Source organism: Octopus bimaculoides, chromosome 8, assembly GCF_046866305.1.
Source record: "Octopus bimaculoides isolate indiv1 chromosome 8, ASM4686630v1, whole genome shotgun sequence".
Taxonomy (NCBI): Eukaryota; Metazoa; Mollusca; class Cephalopoda; order Octopoda; family Octopodidae; genus Octopus; species Octopus bimaculoides.
In genome coordinates this window covers 78,597,586-78,619,556 of record NC_142935.1, presented here as the reverse complement: position 1 = coordinate 78,619,556, position 21,971 = coordinate 78,597,586, and the positions used below count along the sequence as shown (strand labels likewise).

General features: G+C 42.9%; 1 protein-coding gene across 1 annotated transcript in view; it reads left to right on the top strand.

Moving 5' to 3' along the window:
- LOC106882967 (uncharacterized) overlaps positions 1–21,971 on the top strand; it is a 57,499-nt gene that overhangs the window by 11,619 nt on the left and 23,909 nt on the right. The window contains exons 2-3 of the mRNA XM_089355921.1: positions 16,415–17,138; positions 18,606–18,773. Coding sequence (XP_089212047.1) covers positions 16,433–17,138; positions 18,606–18,773 — 874 coding nt within the window. The 5' untranslated portion in view covers positions 16,415–16,432. The remainder of the gene's footprint in view (positions 1–16,414; positions 17,139–18,605; positions 18,774–21,971) is intronic.

The window sequence follows — 21,971 nt, the reverse complement described above, 5'->3', positions numbered from 1 at the left end:
ATCAAAGCTGCGACAAGTTACATTTACTCCAATTTTTCGCAATTTTAACTTTTATCTTTTACTTGTTTCAGTTATTAGACTGTGGCCATGCTGGGGCAATGCCTAGAATAATTTACTTTACTTGAATGAACCAACCCCGGTACTCATTTTTCTTAAATCTGATACTTATTCTATCGATTTCGTTTGCTGAACTCCTAAGTTACAGTGATATAATGTATGTGTGTGTATATACAACCTTCAACAAAGTAACAGTCATGTATACAACCTGAACTGACACACATATCAGTACATAAACATACGTTCACATGTACATACATATGTACACACACACAAACACGTCTACACACTTACTCTATTACTCACGAACATCCATAAGTACATACGTGCATACTCACATACATATATACATACATGCATATAGGCATGCATATGCGCACACATGTACATACAGACATACATGCATACACACATACATACGTACATATATATCATGAACTAACTGTTACTTTCTCAGATGCAGCACAGAATTTTGTCAGTGAACAGGTCGCGGTCTCAAAGTGACAAAAATATTTTGACGGATCTTGTTCAAAACGGGGGCACCAGTATTTTCTTAACGAAACACTTTGAAACTTGGGACACTGGTACAATGTGTCATATAAAACATCTTTTTCTCTTAGTCTTCTTAACAAAAAAACGTACATCGCAAGTTACTTCATGTTAAAGTTGTCGTATTTCTGTAATTTCAACCAATGACTGACGTCCATTCAGCCGGTATACATTAAGTGCTGACTACGTAAACAAACAATTCTGGCGGTGATAAAATTATTATTTCCTTGTCAAAAAATGGCTGAAACATATTGGCAGTAGCTAATAAACCTTTCTATTATAGGCACAAGGCATGGTTTTTGAGGGAAGGAGCAAGTCAGTTAGGGTTAGGGTTAGGGAAAACGAACACACGTGTGTTGCCTCTGAATATTTTTATTACGATCACGAAGGATCGAAACACAGATGGGTACAATACAGTTCTATGATTTTTTAAAAATTACGATAGTCTTTTTTTAAAAATTACGATATGTACAATATATGTTCATTGACTTTTTTTTTTTCCTCTTTCAATTATACAGGCATACATATGCGTATACACACACACTTCCATACACACATACATACATATATATATATATATATATATATACATACACATATACACACATATATATACACCCACACATACATATACATACATACACACACATATCCATACCCACACATACACACGCATATATCTAAACACGTATATAAAATAACAAAAAGATTGGGTTTTTCAACCCGGCAGCCTATAAGGCCCAGCAGCTTGCCTTTTATTATTTTCGATGATTAGTTTGGGTGACTTACACCCACCTTTTTCACCACTTCCTTCCATCTCTGCTCATATACTCTGGCTGACAGGGTTCTCTTTTCCAGCCCTATTTTGCTCTTCAGATGGTATTTGAAGTAATTCAGCAATCCAGGGCCGGACATGTAGGACCCTGTCCCCAAACCTTCCATTCTTGTCCTCCATATGCACTCTTTCAATACTGCTACCGTACAGAAAAAGCATGCCTCACCTTCCTTTGAGAGTCCAGTTGGCGGTATCATCTTTATCATAGACCCAGCCGACAGCTGTACTCGTCCCAGATGCGACAACACGTGTTCTACATAAATTATCAAGCTGGAGAGCTGCCGACAATGTACAAAAGCGTGTAGAACAGTTTCACTGTCCCGCTCGCATCTTGGACATGTCGGTGGCACTGCTAAACCGTGCCTGGATAACTTCTCGCGAACAGGTAGAGCATTCCTGTAACACAGCCAAGTCAGAGATATTTGGAAATTATCCATGTACTCCGACTTGAAGGTTTTACTAAACAGTGCAGTAAGTTGGTTCTCGTCGAACCCCAGAGCCTCTCCTAGGACGTCATCGTTTTTGCCCTCCACTAGCCCTCTGTAGAACACCGAGGTGGTATTCCCGCAGCCAGCCTTGTCCGTCTTGTGGATAAACCAGAGTGCCTGACGGCACTCCTTCTGCCATAAAGTCAAATTACGTCTTTTAATGAGACCGGGTTTAAATCTTTCCAGCGAGGCCGGTCGCGGCAAGAACTCCTCCGCCAACGGACTCCACACCTTATCACCCTCCAGGTGGCACCAGAGATGTCTCAGCCTCAACGCATGTCTGCGCATCATTAGCCAGGGCATCCCCAAACCACCCTTTAGCGGTTCCTGGCAGCACACGGAGCGCCTCACAAGTGGCTTTCCCCCCCTCCACAAAAAGCGGAAGAGGAGTCTTACCAGCTTGTTTAGCCAACAATCGGGGCAAGGCACAACGGACAGGCGGTAGGTGATTACAGATGCTATAAACACCTGCACCACCTCCACTCTACCCTTCAAGGACAGAAACCTTTCGGACCACTTCCGAACTATGGCCTCCACCTTGTTCACTACCTCGCTCCAATTCTTCTCCGTCTGGGAGTCTGAACCAAACCAGACTCCAAGCAACTTAACAGGACCATCTGTCCAGTGTCCAACGACACTGGACGATAACGGCTTGTTCCTCCAGGTGCCGAGGCGCAAACAGATGGACTTGTCCTTGTTAACTTTTGCTCCTGCCACCGCTTCGTATCTTCGGAGAGCCTCTTCTACACGAGGTAGTTGTGCTTCTTTAGACACGATGAGAGTGACGTCGTCCGCATAAGCAGAAGTGAACTTACCGCATCCAATCTCATTAGGGATGTCACCCAACTTCTCCAGCCTCCGCAACAATGGCTCCAGGGCCAAGACGTACAGGACCGGGGATAGGGGACACCCCTGACGAACAGACCGCATGATCGAAAACGGCTCCGTTAGGTAACCGTTTATCTGGACGGTGGACTTGATGCCGCTGTACATAGCGGAGATCCACCCGCGAAAGCCTGGGCCCAGCCCGGCTGCTTCGAGGACGGCCCCCAGGTACCGATGGTCTACCCTATCGAAAGCTTTACTTTGGTCTAAGTGGACCAATGCCCCTCCTTTACCGGTTAATTTCCCAACCCTGTCTAAGGTGTAGCGAAGAAGGTGAAGGTTGTCCTGGATCGACCTGCCTGGGATTGCACAGGTTTGTGCCTTCCCGACAAGCTTCTCCGCGACAGCCGTCAACCTTTTAGCTAACACCTTGGCCAAAATCTTTAACTCTACGTTTAGTAGAGTTATGGGCCTGTAATTACTAATGCTATCCCCCTTGCTTGGGTCCTTCTGGATCAGCGTCACAACTCCCCGGCTTACAGAACTGGGAATCCTCCCATTCTGCTGCCAGTTTGTATAGACGCCTGCCAGGACGTCCCCAAACAAGTCCGGCATTAAACGATAGAACTCATAGGGCAGACCATCCAGTCCCGGAGCCTTTTCCGCGACGCATCCGGCCAGCACCTCTCTTACCTCCGCGGGAGTGATCGGGCCCTCACAGCATTCCGTCTCACGCGCCGAGAGTCGAGGCCCGCCAGCTAGGAAATCCCTTAAGGGCTCCCCGCGCTCAAGCGGACCGCTCCCCCCGAACACCCGAGCGAAATGCTGGTGAAGTGCCTTTTGCATCTCCTCCTGTCCATAGACCCTGCGCCCCTGCCCGTCAGTTAAAGACTTAATGCAGGACTTCTTGCCCTTCTGACTCTCCACACGACGAGCCCATCTGGCTACGTTGATACCTTCTCGTTTCCCAGCGCGTACTTTAGCTCTGACTCGGCACCCTTCGTGTTTGGCATTGAGGTGTCGGTACAAGACCGTTCTCGCTGCTGTCACTTTGGATGCGGAGCCAGCTTCCATTGCCTCATCTAGACTCTTGACTAAGTCACCCTCTATTCTATTCCTGTCTAAACTTAGCTGATTGCTAAATCTAATGGCCTCAAGACGGATGGCTCTCTTGAGGGCGTGCCACCATCTATTATTAATGATGGTGCCACATAATGCCCTCTGCACTAACTCCTTAATCCGGGTACGAAAAGCTAAACAAGTCAAAAATAGACCTGTTCATTTTCCAATACCCGGGTCCCTGTTTATGACACTTATCCATATGTACCTCACACGTCACAAGTTTGTGATCCGAGTAAGGCACAATACAAAAATGTGGACAGCTAAAACTATTCTTATCTCTTTCCCTAACAAAAATTCTGTCTATGTACGATCTGAGTGAGCCGTCGTTATTACTCCACGTCCACTGTGGAACGCTCGGCTCATCCAGTCGGAAGCGGTCTACTAGATTAAAACTCTCTAGTAGACCCTTGAGGCAAGGATTCCCTTTCCTATCGGTGGAGCCCACACTATCGACGCGCGCATCGAGAATAGTGTTGAAGTCCCCTAGCAAAACTATGGTTTTAGACGTCAATAAAAAGTACTCCAGGTTCCGAAAAAAACCCGACTGTCCTTGTCCGTTAGGCGCATAGGCAGCCACCAACCTGAAGGACTGCTTACTTTCATGTGTCACATCTAGGACGACCAGCCTACCTTCTGGGTCCCGAAAGACAGTACGAATCTGTAACTCCAAGTCCTCCTTGAAAAGAACCACCACGCCTGCACCTCCCCTCCGGCTCGGCGAAATAAATTTCTCGTAGCCATTGAGGAGGGGCGAGAACGCCTCAGGTCCTTCCAACTTGGACTCGGTGATCACAGCCACATCTATTCTATGTGAAATGAGGTCGTCCAGAAAACAAGCTTGTTTCCATTTCGACCTCATTCCACGCACATTTAAACTACCCAACTTAATCATCGGAAAAAAATAAGGGTAAAAGCAAACACTTACGGTTGTGAGAGGGAGCATGGCACTTTTTGTTTGCCATCCTCCCCTACTCCTTCCGCTTCTACTGGGCCCTTTTTCGGGGTTGCCACCGGGCTCTGGGTTGGGGTGGCTGCCGGGCTGACAATCAATCTGCCTTCCTTGACGTCATTGGAGACGTCTATAATAAATTTATTTAAAACATGTTCCTGAAAAAGTCTTTCTTTATAATCCTCTTCGGCCACCCTCGCGTAGCGGTATTTATCGTCCTCCGTACCACTTTTGAAGAACTTTACGCGAGGGTGGGCCTTTGTGTATTTCACCACCTTCTCGTTCTTCATGTTTATGGCTACTATCCTGTCGTTTTTTTTACAACCTTTCAACACAGGGTTAGGTGGGGTCTTAAAATTCTGCCCTATGAGTGTTGTACCAGCGGGATAGGTGTGGGAGGTTTTTTTTTTTTCCTCTGTCTGCAAGTTTGCAGCTTTTTTTTTGTGTGTTTGGGGAGGGGAGTCTGGAGTGGATTGTGTCTTCCTTTTGTTTGTAACAGTTTTAAATGCCTCCTCCGTCACCATTTTCTCAGACGTACTCACGCTTACTCGCTCCTGCTGCTTTCCACTTTCTTCCGTCTTCCTGCTTTCCACTGCAACTGTGACTGTTGACTCTCTTCTTCCCTCGTCCACTTTCGCAGGAGCGTCGCCACTCGCTTTAATGGGGTTTTTCTTATTTTTTGTGCAGGCCGAGCGAACGTGACCCTTCTGTCCACACTTGAAACATCTGGGTCTCCGTCCCTCAACCGACACGCGAATGGTATGTCCCTCCCCCACAGACACCCTGTCGGGCAAATTTTCCAGAGTGTTATTCTCCACTTGGACTATCATCTCAAGCGCCTGACCTTTCCAACCGGTTGCTTTCCTTCTCCTTGTGCATAAAATTTCTATATTTTCTTCCACGTCGAAGATTACGGCCGCTGCCGCCCACATTACGTCATACCTAAATGGTATGTCTTCTATAGTTACACGTGCTGTTCGTTTTCCCATGTAAGTGGCAGCAGCATAATTAGGTCTGTTTTCAAGGTTTCTGTCGAAACCTCCTTTGCCACTTCCGCCGACTCGAAGTGAACTTCGATAGTTGCACTTCTTGTACCGCGGTTTACGTGGATGACTTTGGACCAAATTGGCGCCAAACACAGCTCCACCAGTTCATTACGCGCCTCTGCAATTTTTTTTTCCTTGATGTTGAACACCTTGTACACCACAATTTTTTCCTTAATTGCGTTGACTGCCTCGGGTGGTGGAATTAGCTTCGTTTCACCATCCACCTTTTGTACATATTTCCGGTATGTATAGAGACTTTCCTTTGTCATTTTTATTTCAATGGAGTCACCTCCAACGGCCTGTGCAAAACTTGGTTTTCCTTTAGGAACACTTTTGCGTACACCTTCCTCCTCCATGGGAAGGACACCTTCCGCTACAATTAGAGTAGCCATATTTGTCAAAAGACAAAAACACAAATAAAGTTTTTTACCTAGAATTTTTTTTTTTTTTCGCCCCGTAGGGCGAAAACAACTGTATACCAACAGTTATTCAATACAAAGAGTTAAACAGACACGAACTCACACCGCAACAGCAAACAAAATCTCGATGGGAAAAATCAATATATCTTCCTTAGCACAAGAAAAAGACGTGTTGCCTCTCTTATATTTTTATTATGATCACGAAGGATCGAAAATACAGATGGGTACAATACAGGACAAACAAATAAACAAAATGTGCGAGTTCTATGATTTTTTAAAAATTACGATTGTCTTTTTTTTTTTAAAATTACAATGGTTTTAATATATGTTCATTGACTCTTTTTTATCCTCTTTCAATTATACAAGCATACATATGCGTATACACACACACACATCTATACACACATACATATACATATATATATACATACATACACACATACACACATATATATACACCCACACATACATATACATACATACACACACATATCCATCCCTACACATACACACGCATATACTTAAACACGTATATACAATAACAAAAGGATTGGGTTTTTCAACCCGGCAGCCTATAAGGCCCAGCAGCTTGCTTTTTATTATTTTCGATGATTAGTTTGGGTGACTTACACCCACCTTTTTCACCACTTCCTTCCATCTCTGCTCATATACTCTGGCTGACAGGGTTCTCTTTTCCAGCCCTATTTTGCTCTTCAGATGGTATTTGAAGTAATTCAGCAATCCAGGGCCGGACATGTAGGACCCTGTCCCCAAACCTTCCATTCTTGTCCTCCATATGCACTCTTTCAATACTGCTACCGTACAGAAAAAGCATGCCTCACCTTCCTTTGAGAGTCCAGTTGGCGGTATCATCTTTATCATAGACCCAGCCGACAGCTGTACTCGTCCCAGATGCGACAACACGTGTTCTACATAAATTATCAAGCTGGAGAGCTGCCGACAATGTACAAAAGCGTGTAGAACAGTTTCACTGTCCCGCTCGCATCTTGGACATGTCGGTGGCACTGCTAAACCGTGCCTGGATAACTTCTCGCGAACAGGTAGAGCATTCCTGTAACACAGCCAAGTCAGAGATATTTGGAAATTATCCATGTACTCCGACTTGAAGGTTTTACTAAACAGTGCAGTAAGTTGGTTCTCGTCGAACCCCAGAGCCTCTCCTAGGACGTCATCGTTTTTGCCCTCCACTAGCCCTCTGTAGAACACCGAGGTGGTATTCCCGCAGCCAGCCTTGCCCGTCTTGTGGATAAACCAGAGTGCCTGACGGCACTCCTTCTGCCATAAAGTCAAATTACGTCTTTTAATGAGACCGGGTTTAAATCTTTCCAGCGAGGCCGGTCGCGGCAAGAACTCCTCCGCCAACGGACTCCACACCTTATCACCCTCCAGGTGGCACCAGAGATGTCTCAGCCTCAACGCATGTCTGCGCATCATTAGCCAGGGCATCCCCAAACCACCCTTTAGCGGTTCCTGGCAGCACACGGAGCGCCTCACAAGTGGCTTTCCCCCCCTCCACAAAAAGCGGAAGAGGAGTCTTACCAGCTTGTTTAGCCAACAATCGGGGCAAGGCACAACGGACAGGCGGTAGGTGATTACAGATGCTATAAACACCTGCACCACCTCCACTCTACCCTTCAAGGACAGAAACCTTTCGGACCACTTCCGAACTATGGCCTCCACCTTGTTCACTACCTCGCTCCAATTCTTCTCCGTCTGGGAGTCTGAACCAAACCAGACTCCAAGCAACTTAACAGGACCATCTGTCCAGTGTCCAACGACACTGGACGATAACGGCTTGTTCCTCCAGGTACCGAGGCGCAAACCGATGGACTTGTCCTTGTTAACTTTTGCTCCTGCCACCGCTTCGTATCTTCGGAGAGCCTCTTCTACACGAGGTAGTTGTGCTTCTTTAGACACGATGAGAGTGACGTCGTCCGCATAAGCAGAAGTGAACTTACCGCATCCAATCTCATTAGGGATGTCACCCAACTTCTCCAGCCTCCGCAACAATGGCTCCAGGGCCAAGACGTACAGGACCGGGGATAGGGGACACCCCTGACGAACAGACCGCATGATCGAAAACGGCTCCGTTAGGTAACCGTTTATCTGGACGGTGGACTTGATGCCGCTGTACATAGCGGAGATCCACCCGCGATAGCCTGGGCCCAGCCCAGCTGCTTCGAGGACGGCCCCCAGGTACCGATGGTCTACCCTATCGAAAGCTTTACTTTGGTCTAAGTGGACCAATGCCCCTCCTTTACCGGTTAATTTCCCAACCCTGTCTAAGGTGTAGCGAAGAAGGTGAAGGTTGTCCTGGATCGACCTGCCTGGGATTGCACAGGTTTGTGCCTTCCCGACAAGCTTCTCCGCGACAGCCGTCAACCTTTTGGCTAACACCTTGGCCAAAATCTTTAACTCTACGTTTAGTAGAGTTATGGGCCTGTAATTACTAATGCTATCCCCCTTGCTTGGGTCCTTCTGGATCAGCGTCACAACTCCCCGGCTTACAGAACTGGGAATCCTCCCATTCTGCTGCCAGTTTGTATAGACGCCTGCCAGGACGTCCCCAAACAAGTCCGGCATTAAACGATAGAACTCATAGGGCAGACCATCCAGTCCCGGAGCCTTTTCCGCGACGCATCCGGCCAGCACCTCTCTTACCTCCGCGGGAGTGATCGGGCCCTCACAGCATTCCGTCTCACGCGCCGAGAGTCGAGGCCCGCCAGCTAGGAAATCCCTTAAGGGCTCCCCGCGCTCAAGCGGACCGCTCCCCCCGAACACCCGAGCGAAATTCTGGTGAAGATGCCTTTTGCATCTCCTCCTGTCCATAGACCCTGCGCCCCTGCCCGTCAGTTAAAGACTTAATGCAGGACTTCTTGCCCTTCTGACTCTCCACACGACGAGCCCATCTGGCTACGTTGATACCTTCTCGTTTCCCAGCGCGTACTTTAGCTCTGACTCGGCACCCTTCGTGTTTGGCATTGAGGTGTCGGTACAAGACCGTTCTCGCTGCTGTCACTTTGGATGCGGAGCCAGCTTCCATTGCCTAATTTAGACTCTTGACTAAGTCACCCTCTACTCTATTCCTGTCTAAACTTAGCTGATTGCTAAATCTAATGGACTCAAGACGGATGGCTCTCTTGAGGGCGTGCCACCATCTATTATTAATGATGGTGCCACATAATGCCCTCTGCACTAACTCCTTAATCCGGGTACGAAAAGCTAAACAAGTCAAAATAGACTTGTTCATTTTCCAATACCCGGGTCCCTGTTTATGACACTTATCTATATGTACCTCACACGTCACAAGTTTGTGATCCGAGTAAGGCACAATACAAAAATGTGGACAGTTAAAACTATTCTTATCTCTTTCCCTAACAAAAATTCTGTCTATGTACGATCTGAGTGAGCCGTCGTTATTACTCCACGTCCACTGTGGAACGCTCGGCTCATCCAGTCGGAAGCGGTCTACTAGATTAAAACTCTCTAGTAGACCCTTGAGGCAAGGATTCCCTTTCCTATCGGTGGAGCCCACACTATCGACGCGCGCATCGAGAATAGTGTTGAAGTCCCCTAGCAAAACTATGGTTTTAGACGTCAATAAAAAGTACTCCAGGTTCCGAAAAAAACCCGACTGCCCTTGTCCGTTAGGAGCATAGGCAGCCACCAACCTGAAGGACTGCTTACTTTCATGTGTCACATCTAGGACGACCAGCCTACCTTCTGGGTCCCGAAAGACAGTACGAATCTGTAACTCCAAGTCCTCCTTAAAAAGAACCACCACGCCTGCACCTCCCCTCCGGCTCGGCGAAATAAATTTCTCGTAGCCATTGAGGAGGGGCGAGAACGCCTCAGGTCCTTCCAACTTGGACTCGGTGATCACAGCCACATCTATTCTATGTGAAATGAGGTCGTCCAGAAAACAAGCTTGTTTCCATTTCGACCTCATTGCACGCACATTTAAACTACCCAACTTAATCATCGGAAAAAATAAGGGTAAAAGCAAACACTTACGGTTGTGAGAGAGAGCATGGCACTTTTTGTTTGCCATCCTCCCCTACTCCTTCCGCTTCTACTGGGCCCTTTTTCGGGGTTGCCACCGGGCTCTGGGTTGGGGTGGCTGCCGGGCTGACAATCAATCTGCCTTCCTTGACGTCATTGGAGACGTCTATAATAAATTTATTTAACACATGTTCCTGAAAAAGTCTTTCTTTATAATCCTCTTCGGCCACCCTCGCGTAGCGGTATTTATCATCCTCCGTACCACTTTTGAAGAACTTTACGCGAGGGTGGGCCTTTGTGTATTTCACCACCTTCTCGTTCTTCATGTTTATGGCTACTATCCTGTCGTTTTTTTTACAACCTTTCAACACAGGGTTAGGTGGGGTCTTAAAATTCTGCCCTATGAGTGTTGTACCAGCGGGATAGGTGTGGGAGGTTTTTTTTTTTTCCTCTGTCTGCAAGTTTGCAGCTTTTTTTTTGTGTGTTTGGGGAGGGGAGTCTGGAGTGGATTGCGTCTTCCTTTTGTTTGTAACAGTTTTAAATGCCTCCTCCGTCACCATTTTCTCAGACGTACTCACGCTTACTCGCTCCTGCTGCTTTCCACTTTCTTCCGTCTTCCTGCTTTCCACTGCAACTGTGACTGTTGACTCTCTTCTTCCCTCGTCCACTTTCGCAGGAGCGTCGCCACTCGCTTTAATGGGGTTTTTCTTATTTTTTGTGCAGGCCGAGCGAACGTGACCCTTCTGTCCACACTTGAAACATCTGGGTCTCCGTCCCTCAACCGACACGCGAATGGTATGTCCCTCCCCCACAGACACCCTGTCGGGCAAATTTTCCAAAGTGTTATTCTCCGCTTGGACAATCATCTCAAGCGCCTGACCTTTCCAACCGGTTGCTTTCCTTCTCCTTGTGCATAAAATTTCTATATTTTCTTCCACGTCGAAGATTACGGCCGCTGCCGCCCACATTACGTCATACCTAAATGGTATGTCTTCTATAGTTACACGTGCTGTTCGTTTTCCCATGTAAGTGGGCAGCAGCATAATTAGGTCTGTTTTCAAGGTTTCTGTCGAAACCTCCTTTGCCACTTCCGCCGACTCGAAGTGAACTTCGATAGTTGCACTTCTTGTACCGCGGTTTACGTGGATGACTTTGGACCAAATTGGCGCCAAACACAGCTCCACCAGTTCATTACGCGCCTCTGCAATTTTTTTTTCCTTGATGTTGAACACCTTGTACACCACAATTTTTTCCTTAATTGCGTTGACTGCCTCGGGTGGTGGAATTAGCTTCGTTTCACCATCCACCTTTTGTACATATTTCCGGTATGTATAGAGACTTTCCTTTGTCATTTTTATTTCAATGGAGTCACCTCCAACGGCCTGTGCAAAACTTGATTTTCCTTTAGGAACACTTTTGCGTACACCTTCCTCCTCCATGGGAAGGACACCTTCCGCTACAATTAGAGTAGCCATATTTGTCAAAAGACAAAAACACAAATAAAGTTTTTTACCTAGAATTTTTTTTTTTTTCGCCCCGTAGGGCGAAAACAACTGTATACCAACAGTTATTCAATACAAAGAGTTAAACAGACACGAACTCACACCGCAACAGCAAACAAAATCTCGATGGGAAAAATCAATATATCTTCCTTAGCACAAGAAAAAGACGTGTTGGCTCTCTGCAAATGTCAGAAGTAATGGAGATTAAATACGCTTTACACCGCTTAAACTGCCAAAGGAGTAAGTGTCAACAGCTGAATTACTTGTCAGTGATTGGTTGAAATTATCGAAATAAGACAATTTTTTACATGAAATAAATCCGAATACAAAATTTTTTTTCTGTTCTATAACACAAAATAGATAAGTATACGAAGTTTGAAAGTCTTTCGGTACCAAAAACACTACATAAAACATAAATGAAAACTGGTACCCCCGTTTTGAACAAGATCCATTTTGACAAATTAAATCTAAATGTTGAAGTGAATCTAACGGTTTTTGTGTTATTTTAAATGGCTTATAAACACCTTCCACGCTGCAATTGTTTTCGTTCCAGCACACGATCTCAGATCAGGTCATTTGCTATGCAAGTACATCTCCGCAATATATATATATATATATATATATAGTGTAGTATATTGCCACTTAAGTGTGGCTGACCCCTAGGGGTGGATGTTACTGTTGCTTTTAGCCCCCTCCTCCTGGGGCTAAAAGCAACAGTAACATCCACCCCTAGGGGTCAGCCACACTTAAGTGGCAATATACTACACTTTATCGTGCAGTTACTGTTAATACTTCATTTAGAGAATTAACATTGCTTATATATATATATATATATATATATACATATTTATTCATTCATTCGAATGTGAGGCTTCGAATAAATTAACTTCACAATGTTTTTGAATCCATAATTTTGCTTTCATTCAGTATCACACTTAAAACTTCAACACGTGTTATCTCCAATTTCGGGTACGTGTAGCATAACTTGTCTTCGAGTAAGAAGTTTTTTTGTTTTATTTTTTAATTTAAATCGACTGTGTTAAATACATTATAGCTACTGCGTTTCAATCAATGCAACCAATGAATGAGTCAAATATTTAGAAAACTATATAAGGCAAAAAAATTCGAAAGATCGCCACTATATATTTACCTAAAAATATGTCCCAGCATTATACAAAACTTGGTACTACTAAAGCAGCGCGGACCCGAACGCGCAGTCGCGCCAGCTAGTCTTGAGTGGTCGATCCTAACCCTAACCCGCGTGTGCAAATGAATACGTGTTTAGGGTTAGGGTTAGGATCGACCACTCACGACTAGCTAGCGTGGACGCGCGACTGCGCGTTCGGGTCCGCGCTGCTTTAGTAGTACTCAAAACTTTTAACATAAATTGCTACTAGTTTGCTTGGTTCCCTGGTCGTCCAATTATATTTTTAACGGCCAAATCCTTTGACCGACGAAGACTGTATGTATTTGAAGTTTTGTAAATGACAGTGCCAATTTTTCTTTAAAAACAAAAAGTGGGGTGGGAGCATAATTAAAATTTCAGTTTGAAAGGTGAAATTATCTAGTAGAGAAAGACACCATATTTTAAATTTTTTATTTTACTATTCTAAATGATTCAATGTAAAACTGAAACTACACTTTTATTTTAACCGAAAGGCCGATATAAAACTGAAAGTCTTCTGTTTATTTGTTGCTATCTACTTCCGTTATTTCCAGTTACGCAATTTGTTTGTAGCTTGTTTCAAGGTGCTATACTTTTTAAGAGTTTACTTATGTTTCAGTAACGGCTATAATAGAAAGTAACATACAATTAATTAGTCTTTTAGATTGTCGTTAATTACTTTTTGTTGCCAATTACCTTTTGTAGTATGTAAATATGCGAAATTTTTGTGAAATATTTTCCGAATCTGACACTCTTGTCATGATAAAATAAGGAATGTAAATTGTAATGTACTCACTATATTCATTTTTCAGGCCACGATAAACCGTGTTAAAAACTCATGGAAAGAAAGTTTGTTTGATACCAATAATACTCCTGCTACAACGCCTTAACCTCGCCATCGCTAGCGGCATTCCTGCGAAATGAAGCCGTTGCTTCCCTAAGTTGCGTTAAGCCTTGTGGTGCGCGGCCACTTGTTGAATTGATGTTTTTTCTTTCCTGTTTCTTCGCTCATGTTTGTGTTTGTGTGTTTTTTTTTTTATTCAGTGGCGGACAAGGCGGTTGTGAATTTGTGTTCTATACACAGGAATTCATACGGTTATGAAACAAACCAAAAAAATTTCTGATTTAAGGACGATTTAGCTGTTATTTCTAGTACATCTCTCGACCAACCCAATATTCTCGTTTCGTTATCACTCTGACGTATTGATGTTTTTGAATGTCTTTCTCCCCCATAAAATAAAAAAAAATTTCGGACTGTCATTTTAAACTGATTAAAAAACAAAATTCGAAAGAGTGGAATTTTAGGATGTGGTAGGATTTAAAAAATTAAATTTTGTTTTCATAATCTTATGAAATCCTATGTGTAGAAAACAAATTCGCAAAATTTTCTGAAAATTCCCAAGAAATTTTTTAAAGTTATATGACTAGCGTGCTTAAGCCAGAATGCCGGCCAAATCTTAATTTTCATGGAATATTTACAACAAAATATAACTGAAAAATATTCTCGATTGGATTTATGTGGCGTGATAAATTTGGTCATGATTTCTCAAAAAATATTGGCGGAATTTCGGTCTAAGCAAAAGAAAACTTTTGCCATTTTCGATATGTGTACATGTGTTTTCTCTATTAATGAAGTACCCTGATTTATTTTAATTTCAACAGTAAAGTGTTCGAAGACTTCATTCTTGTGAGGGAGAAAAACATTTATGGCTGGTGATGTGCTTAATCAGAAATTCGACACTTCTTGTTTAAAGACTTTCTAATTTAAAAGATACTTGAATTATTTTCGATTTAAATATTCTGCTCTTTTTCAGTAGTTAACAATATACAAAATTAGGAAATACACCCATAGCAATGAAAAATGTTAATAATTTTAACATAGGCGCAGGAGTGGCTGTGTGGTAACAAGCTTGCTTACCAACCACATGGTTCCGGGTTCATTCCTACTGCGTGGCATCTTGGGCAAGTGTCTTCCACTATAGCCTTGGGCCGACCAAAGCCTTCTGAGTGGATTTGGTAGACGGAAACTGAAAGAAGCCCGTCGTATATATGTGTATGTATGTGTGTGTGTGTGTCCCGCAGCATCGCTTAACAGCCGATGGTGGTGTTTACGTACCCGTAACTTAGCGGTTCGGCAAAAACGAGACCGATAGAATAAGTACTAGACTTCCAAAGAATAAGTCCTGGGGTCGATTTGCTCGACTAAAGGCGGTGCTCCAGCATGGCCGCAGCATGACTGAAACAAGTAAAAGAATAGAACCGATTTCCCGCTGTTTCTCAGGCGTGTGTATATGATTTACTGACGATATATATATATATATATATATGTATATATATATATATATATATAAGCATTCCCACACAATTATCCCTCCCCACACCGACTTTGTTTCTTCATAATTTCCAGAAAAGAGGGATATTTTCTATAAAAACTCTTCAGATGGTATACATTCCGATTATTTCGGAATTTGTTGTAAAAAAAAAAAAGTTTTCTGTGGGTGGGAGGAGGAGTTTCGGAAAATCCACACGAATTGGCTTTGTTTCTGGAAAATGGGTATTTTTCTAACGAAATTTTCTTCAGATACTTTTCACAATGTGTAAATTATAATTATATAGGAGTTTGGTGTAAAAATAGTAAGCATGCATACACACATACTGACCCACATCACAATTTTTAAACAAATTAGGTCTTGCAGAATTCCTTTTTGAGTGTTACTGACAGATTAAGTAAGAATAATGTTGATGTTAGCATGCATCTCTGCTCGACTCCCACTCTACCTTCTCTATCAAACTGTGTGAATGAAGTCTGTCAGAATCCCAACCCCTTTGTTTCACAAACCTTGAAAAAGATTTTCTTTAACTCAAGCTGGTGACCATTGGGCTTGGTAACTTTGTACAAGTAGAAAATCTCTTCCTTTATAATTCTTTATTACTACTTAGGATCAGGTTAAAACAAGATATGGTTTGGCATTCCTTGTAAATACAGCTTGTTGTTTTGTCCCTATTATCTTAACTAACGTGGAGGCGCAATGGCCCAGTGGTTAGGGCAGCGGACTCGCTGTTTCGATTACCAGACCGAGCGTTGTGAGTGTTTATTGAGCGAAAACACCTAAAGCTCCACGAGGCTCCGGCAGGGGATGGTGGCGAACCCTGCTGTACTCTTTCACCACAACTTTCTCTCACTCTTACTTCCTGTTTCTGTTGTACCTGTACGTTAAGGGTACACATGTCGGTGGAGTGGTCAGCCACTTGCACGTTAATTTCACGAGCAGGCTGTTCCGTTGATCGGATCAACTGGAACCCTCGACGTCGTAAGCAACGGAGTGCCAACAACAACAACAAATCTTAACTAACACATTATCTTTTATTTCTGAAAAAGGAAATGCCAGAAAATTAATTTGTAAGATAATTTATTAATTCTTTTTATTTTTCAGGTTTTCTGTTAAGTAAAGATGACTTTAATTGAAGAAACATGCCAGAATTGTGGCCAAGTGATGTTTTCACTTCATCAATGTTTTCGGTGCAAAATTGTCTCCTATTGTGAAAGAATGCACAAAAAAGAACACAGCCAAGTATGTTTTGCTGCTCAAAATACTCCAAATGAGTATTTGAAAGAAAGTTCCCTTGATGAAACAGAAAGCTTTTGCCAAACATGTTTTAGAACTAATGTTGCTTTACAGAGATGCTCTAGATGCAAAACAATTTACTACTGCTCAAAGCTGTGCCAGAAAATTCATTGGGCAACACATCAAAGCAATTGTAAAGCTCCAAATGCAAACTGTGATGAAAAGACTGGTCGTGAATATAGCAATGGTGAAAGCTATAAAAATGAAAATTGTGTTGATGAAGCTGAAGAGAATGGTGACAAGCCTGCTAAGAAGAAGGCAAAGAAAAAGAAAAAAAAGAATGAAAATGGCAGCAATATAGTAAAAGATGATGCCAGTAGTAAGAAAGATACAGATGTCAGAAATGAGATTGATAAGGACAGTGACAAAGATACAGCAAAGAACAGCAGTGGAAATATGAATTGCAAAGGAGAAGCTGGTGGTGTAGACAGTAAGAAGGACACTAGCAAGAAGGGGAACAGCAAAGCTGATACTAAGACTGAAACAGAAAACAATGGAAACCAGGATGCAGGAACACGTGTAAAAGATAATGGTTGGTGTCTTTTTAGAATTCTTTTCAATAAGTATTTTAATGTTTTTTATAAAAAATTGGCATAGCTGTGTGGTTAAGAACCTGTGATTTCAGGTTCAGTCTCACTATGCAACATTAAATGCCAAAGTTCCAGGCCAACCAATTCTTTGTGAGTGAATCTGGTAGATGGAAACTGGAAATCTGTTGTGTATATTTATATGTGTGTGTATCTTTGTGCCTGTGTTTGTCCCCGCCACTGCTTAACAGTTGGTGTTGGTTTGTTCACGTCCCAGTAACTTAGTGGTTTGGTACTCATTTACACCTGAGTAGACTGAAGCAATGTGAAATAAAGAACACATTGCAGCACTTGGTCCAAGAGTTAAAAACCACAATCTTACAATTACAAATGCAACAGTTTAATCACTGGGCAACATGGCTTCACTTGAGTGTTTATAATTACAAGGGTAATTGATTAGCAGAACATAGCACAAATGTCTGGTGGTAACTGTTGAATATCTTTGTGTTCTGACTTCAAATCCCAACTAGGTCAAATGGATCTTTACTGTTGATAAAAGGTGGTAGCAGTCAAGCATTAGGGTCAATTCTGTTATCTATCACTCTTTCTGAATCAGCTAAGTTGTGCTCATTTCTCCCAGAAGTAAAGGGTATGTGACTAAAGGCTAGCAGCCTTTTCTGATTTAGCATACCACAACACAAACCAGAGAATGTAGAGGGTGGGGGAACAAGGATAAACCAGGGATTATTCAGGTTTTCAAAGCACTTAGGTACACTGAAAGTGCAAGACTCAATCCTAAACAGGACACCATTCTGTTGAAGGGTTGAACTTCACTCTGATTTCCTTTGGTACCACTGGTACTCACTTTCAGCTGAGCATGCTGGAACAATTTGAAATAAAATGCCTTGCTCAAGGACACAAAACTCCAATTAGGTTGAGAATTGAACCCACAACCTAACACTTGTGAGCCTAACATTCTAACCATGAAGTTACCTGTGTTCATTTAAAAACTATCAAAACGTGACAGTTAGGTGTGACTATTTCAATACCAGTAATTTGGCATGGCAGGCTGGACACTGAACTTGTTTTGGTGACATTACATTTTGGCACTAGAAGCAAACACACACACACACACACATCCATGCTTGCACAGAAATGTACATATACAGATAAACAGAATGAGAAAGAGATTAAAATGTATTAATTGCTCCTCTCCTCACATGCATAAAAAGTACTCTGCTCACACACATAAACAAAGAGAGACCAAGTGAAACACCTGATGTCAAATAAGTCACTGTCGACTTACTGATGCCAAGTAGGCTGTGCGAAATATGTAGCTACGCTTCCATTTTCTATGTAAATATTTTGACTTTGTTTTCCTGTTTATAAATCAACTTTTTTGTTTTTTAAATACAATTTATATGTTGATATATTTCTTTTATTTACATGTATTTAATAATTTGATTATGAAGTTGGAATATGTGACAGCTGTGGTAATTTTAATGCACATTTAAAGAGATGTAGCCAATGCAAAAATGCAAAATACTGCTCAAAATCTTGTCAAAAATCTGCATGGCCTCTTCACAAGAAATTATGTACATCTTCTAACAACGCAAATACTGAATCTTCAAGAATTATAGGTAAGTTTTGAATTAATGTTGGCATAAGCATATTTACATATATATATATATAAAACCCTGCTGTGTGGCTAGAAAGCTTGTTTTGCAACCACAGCTTCTCAGTTCAGTCCCATTATGTAGCAGTTTGGGCAAATGTCTTCTAGTGCTTTCATTTCCTTGTGAGTGAATTTGCTAAATGGAAACTGTTTGTAACAGAGACCAGTATCTTTCTGCTCCAATACTCAAGTTGATTTTCTTTTTCTTTCATCGACATAAAAGGACATATTTATTTAAAATGATATATTTTGATTAGGCATAAGACTAATATTTTGTAAAAAATAAGTATACTTGAATAGATTTAAGTACATACTGATATATATTTTATTCATCTTGGTGAAAAATGGAAGATAAGATAATTTCAGCAGGATTTCAAATTAGAACAGGACTTACTTAATAAAGGAGTACAAAACATCTATTCTTGTTGTTAGCTGCCTCTCTCATCTTTGCATTGTTCATTTTATGTCCATTTGTCTATGCTGGCATAAATTAGACAGGTTCTTATTTGAGGCAGTACTTTTACAGTGGGATGCTCTTCCTGTCACTACAAATAAGAAATATGTTTCTTCATTCCACATTTTCACATGTGTTCAGCTACTGAATGTAATGTTTCACTGGGAATGAAAAGATAACATTTTAGTTTTAAACCCTCATTTGGTCTGATGTAAGTAGTAAAAATGGCACCCTTTGTGTGCGCAAACACACACTCACAAATATATATATATATATATATATATATTTCGTACTGGAATCTCTATGCTAATAGAACCCACGACGAAGCTCCATTAGCTAATAGAACCCACGACGAAGCTCCATTAGCTAATAGAACCCACGACGAAGCTCCATTAGCTAATAGAACCCACGACGAAGCTCACCAAGACATGAACAATAGCTAAGTCATTCCTATTTTTCATATATTATCCCTTCTGATGCGCTCCCCATCCACCACCCCACTTCGTTCTCTCTAATTATACATTTATGTCTTGAATTCATGATTGTTTATGTATTTTTTCTCTATCTCACGCGATCTATCGTCTTCGCATCTACTTGCTGAAGTTTTTGCTCCTTAGCCCAAACCTGACTGAAATTTGTCTCTAACTCCCTTTAAAAATTACGATTTTTAACTCTCATTTTCTGTTACCGATCTAAACATTTAATCTCACGTTAAACACTGCTGTGTTTCTTTCAACTTTTTCCTAAAAACCTAACGAATTGACCAGCATGATGTACTGCTGTCGGTTCTCCCTCTCCCTCCCTATTGTATTCTATCTCTCTCTCTCTCTCTCTCTCTGAATCACCATTTCTTCCACCATTCCCTCTTCGACTCGCGCGCGAATCCCAAACATATAACCAGCTCGCTTTCCAACTCCACCACCATTTCGTACTGGAATCTCTATGCTAATAGAACCCACGACGAAGCTCCATTAGCCCGCGGTACGCCCACCCTCCCACCCCCTCCACCAGTACCGGAAGTCTTTTTAGATCATCTTCCGCGAACACTGCCTGTGACCTTATACCCCCCCTCTTATCGACCTTATAGCGCATAAAGATTGGGTGGTATATGAAGGTTGTAGGTATTGTTTTTGTCTATGAACTCTGCCAAATGCAAGCTTTCTTTTCAGGTTCACGACACTGCTTACCCCCATCCCAGGGTCACACGGGCCCACTCCTCTGACACCCACTCCTCCCACACTGTCAGGATTGGCACTCTCAACGTCGGCACGCTGAAAGGTAGGTCTGGTGAGATTGTTGAGATGCTTGAACGGCAACGCGTAGATCTGTGCTGCATCCAAGAAGTAAGATGGAGAGGAGGTTCTGCGAGGTTCCTCACAGGCAAAGAACACAGGTACAAGTTTTTCTGGGCAGGGAACACTGACGGAGTCGGGGGCGTAGGAATACTTCTAGCAGAGAAATGGGTTGATAAGGTAATCGAGGTAGTTAGAGTATGTGACAGAGTACTTAAGATTAGACTAGTGCTTCATCATAGGCTAGCTACTGTCATCTTAGCCTATGCCCCTCAACCGGGGCTCCCGGATGGGCTGAAGGACCAATTCTATGACACCCTCTTGCAAACTACCTCGTCGACAAGAGACAGAGACCTTCTCTTTGTGGCTGGTGACTTCAATGGTCATGTCGGACGTCGTGCTGGAGGCTTCCATGGCATACATGGAGGCTATGGCTTCGGTTCCCGCAACGAGGAGGGAACCAGACTGCTGGAGTTCTGTGATGCAACCGATCTTATGGTTTGCAATACCAACTTCAGGAAACCTGCCTGTCACCTAGTCACCTACCAATCCGGCAGACACTCTAGCCAAATCGACTACATCCTCGCCAGAACTAGAGAAAGAGGGAGGCTTATAAATGCCAAAACCCTCCCTGGCGAAGAATGTACACCCCAACACAGATTAGTAGTTAGCGACTTCGAGATCAAGGCAATATGGGTGCCCAGAAGTAGACCGGCCTGGGGGAGAAGGGTATGGAAACTTAAAGACCCTGCAAATGGACAGAGATTTAGAGACAAGTTACTTGAAGCATTTGACGAAATAGAAGGGGATATAGCATCATACAACGTGGAAGACAATTGGAGATTTCTGCGGGACAACCTGTTGAGAGCCACAGACCAGATCTGTGGCTGGTGTAAAGTCCCCTCTCGACCCAGAGTAACGTGGTGGTGGAACAAGGATGTAGACGGGGCTATTAAACAAAAGAAACAGGCTTGGAAGGACTGGAAGAACGGTGGTAGCAGGGAATTGTACCAATCTGCCAGAAGGGAAGCTAGGCGACAGGTTTATTTAGCCAGAGGGGAAGCAGATAAGAAAAGATTTGCCAATGTTCTGTGCCGTGAGGACCAAAGACTCGAGGTATTTCGTGTTGCAAGACAGTGTAGGAGAGAGAAAAGTGATGTTGTAGGAGAGAAATGTGTTCGCATGGATGATGGTACGCTTGCACTAAATGAGGCTGCAAAGAAAGAGGTCTGGAGATGCCACAACGATAGATTGCTTAATAAAGAGAATGAATGGGAGAAAGAGAGCCTGCCGTATGTCGACCCAACAGAGGGACCAGCTATCCGAGTTGACAGTACCATGGTAGATAAAGCAATTAAGAGTATGAAGACAGGGAAAGCCCCCGGCCCATCAGGAATCACTGCAGAGATGCTCAAAA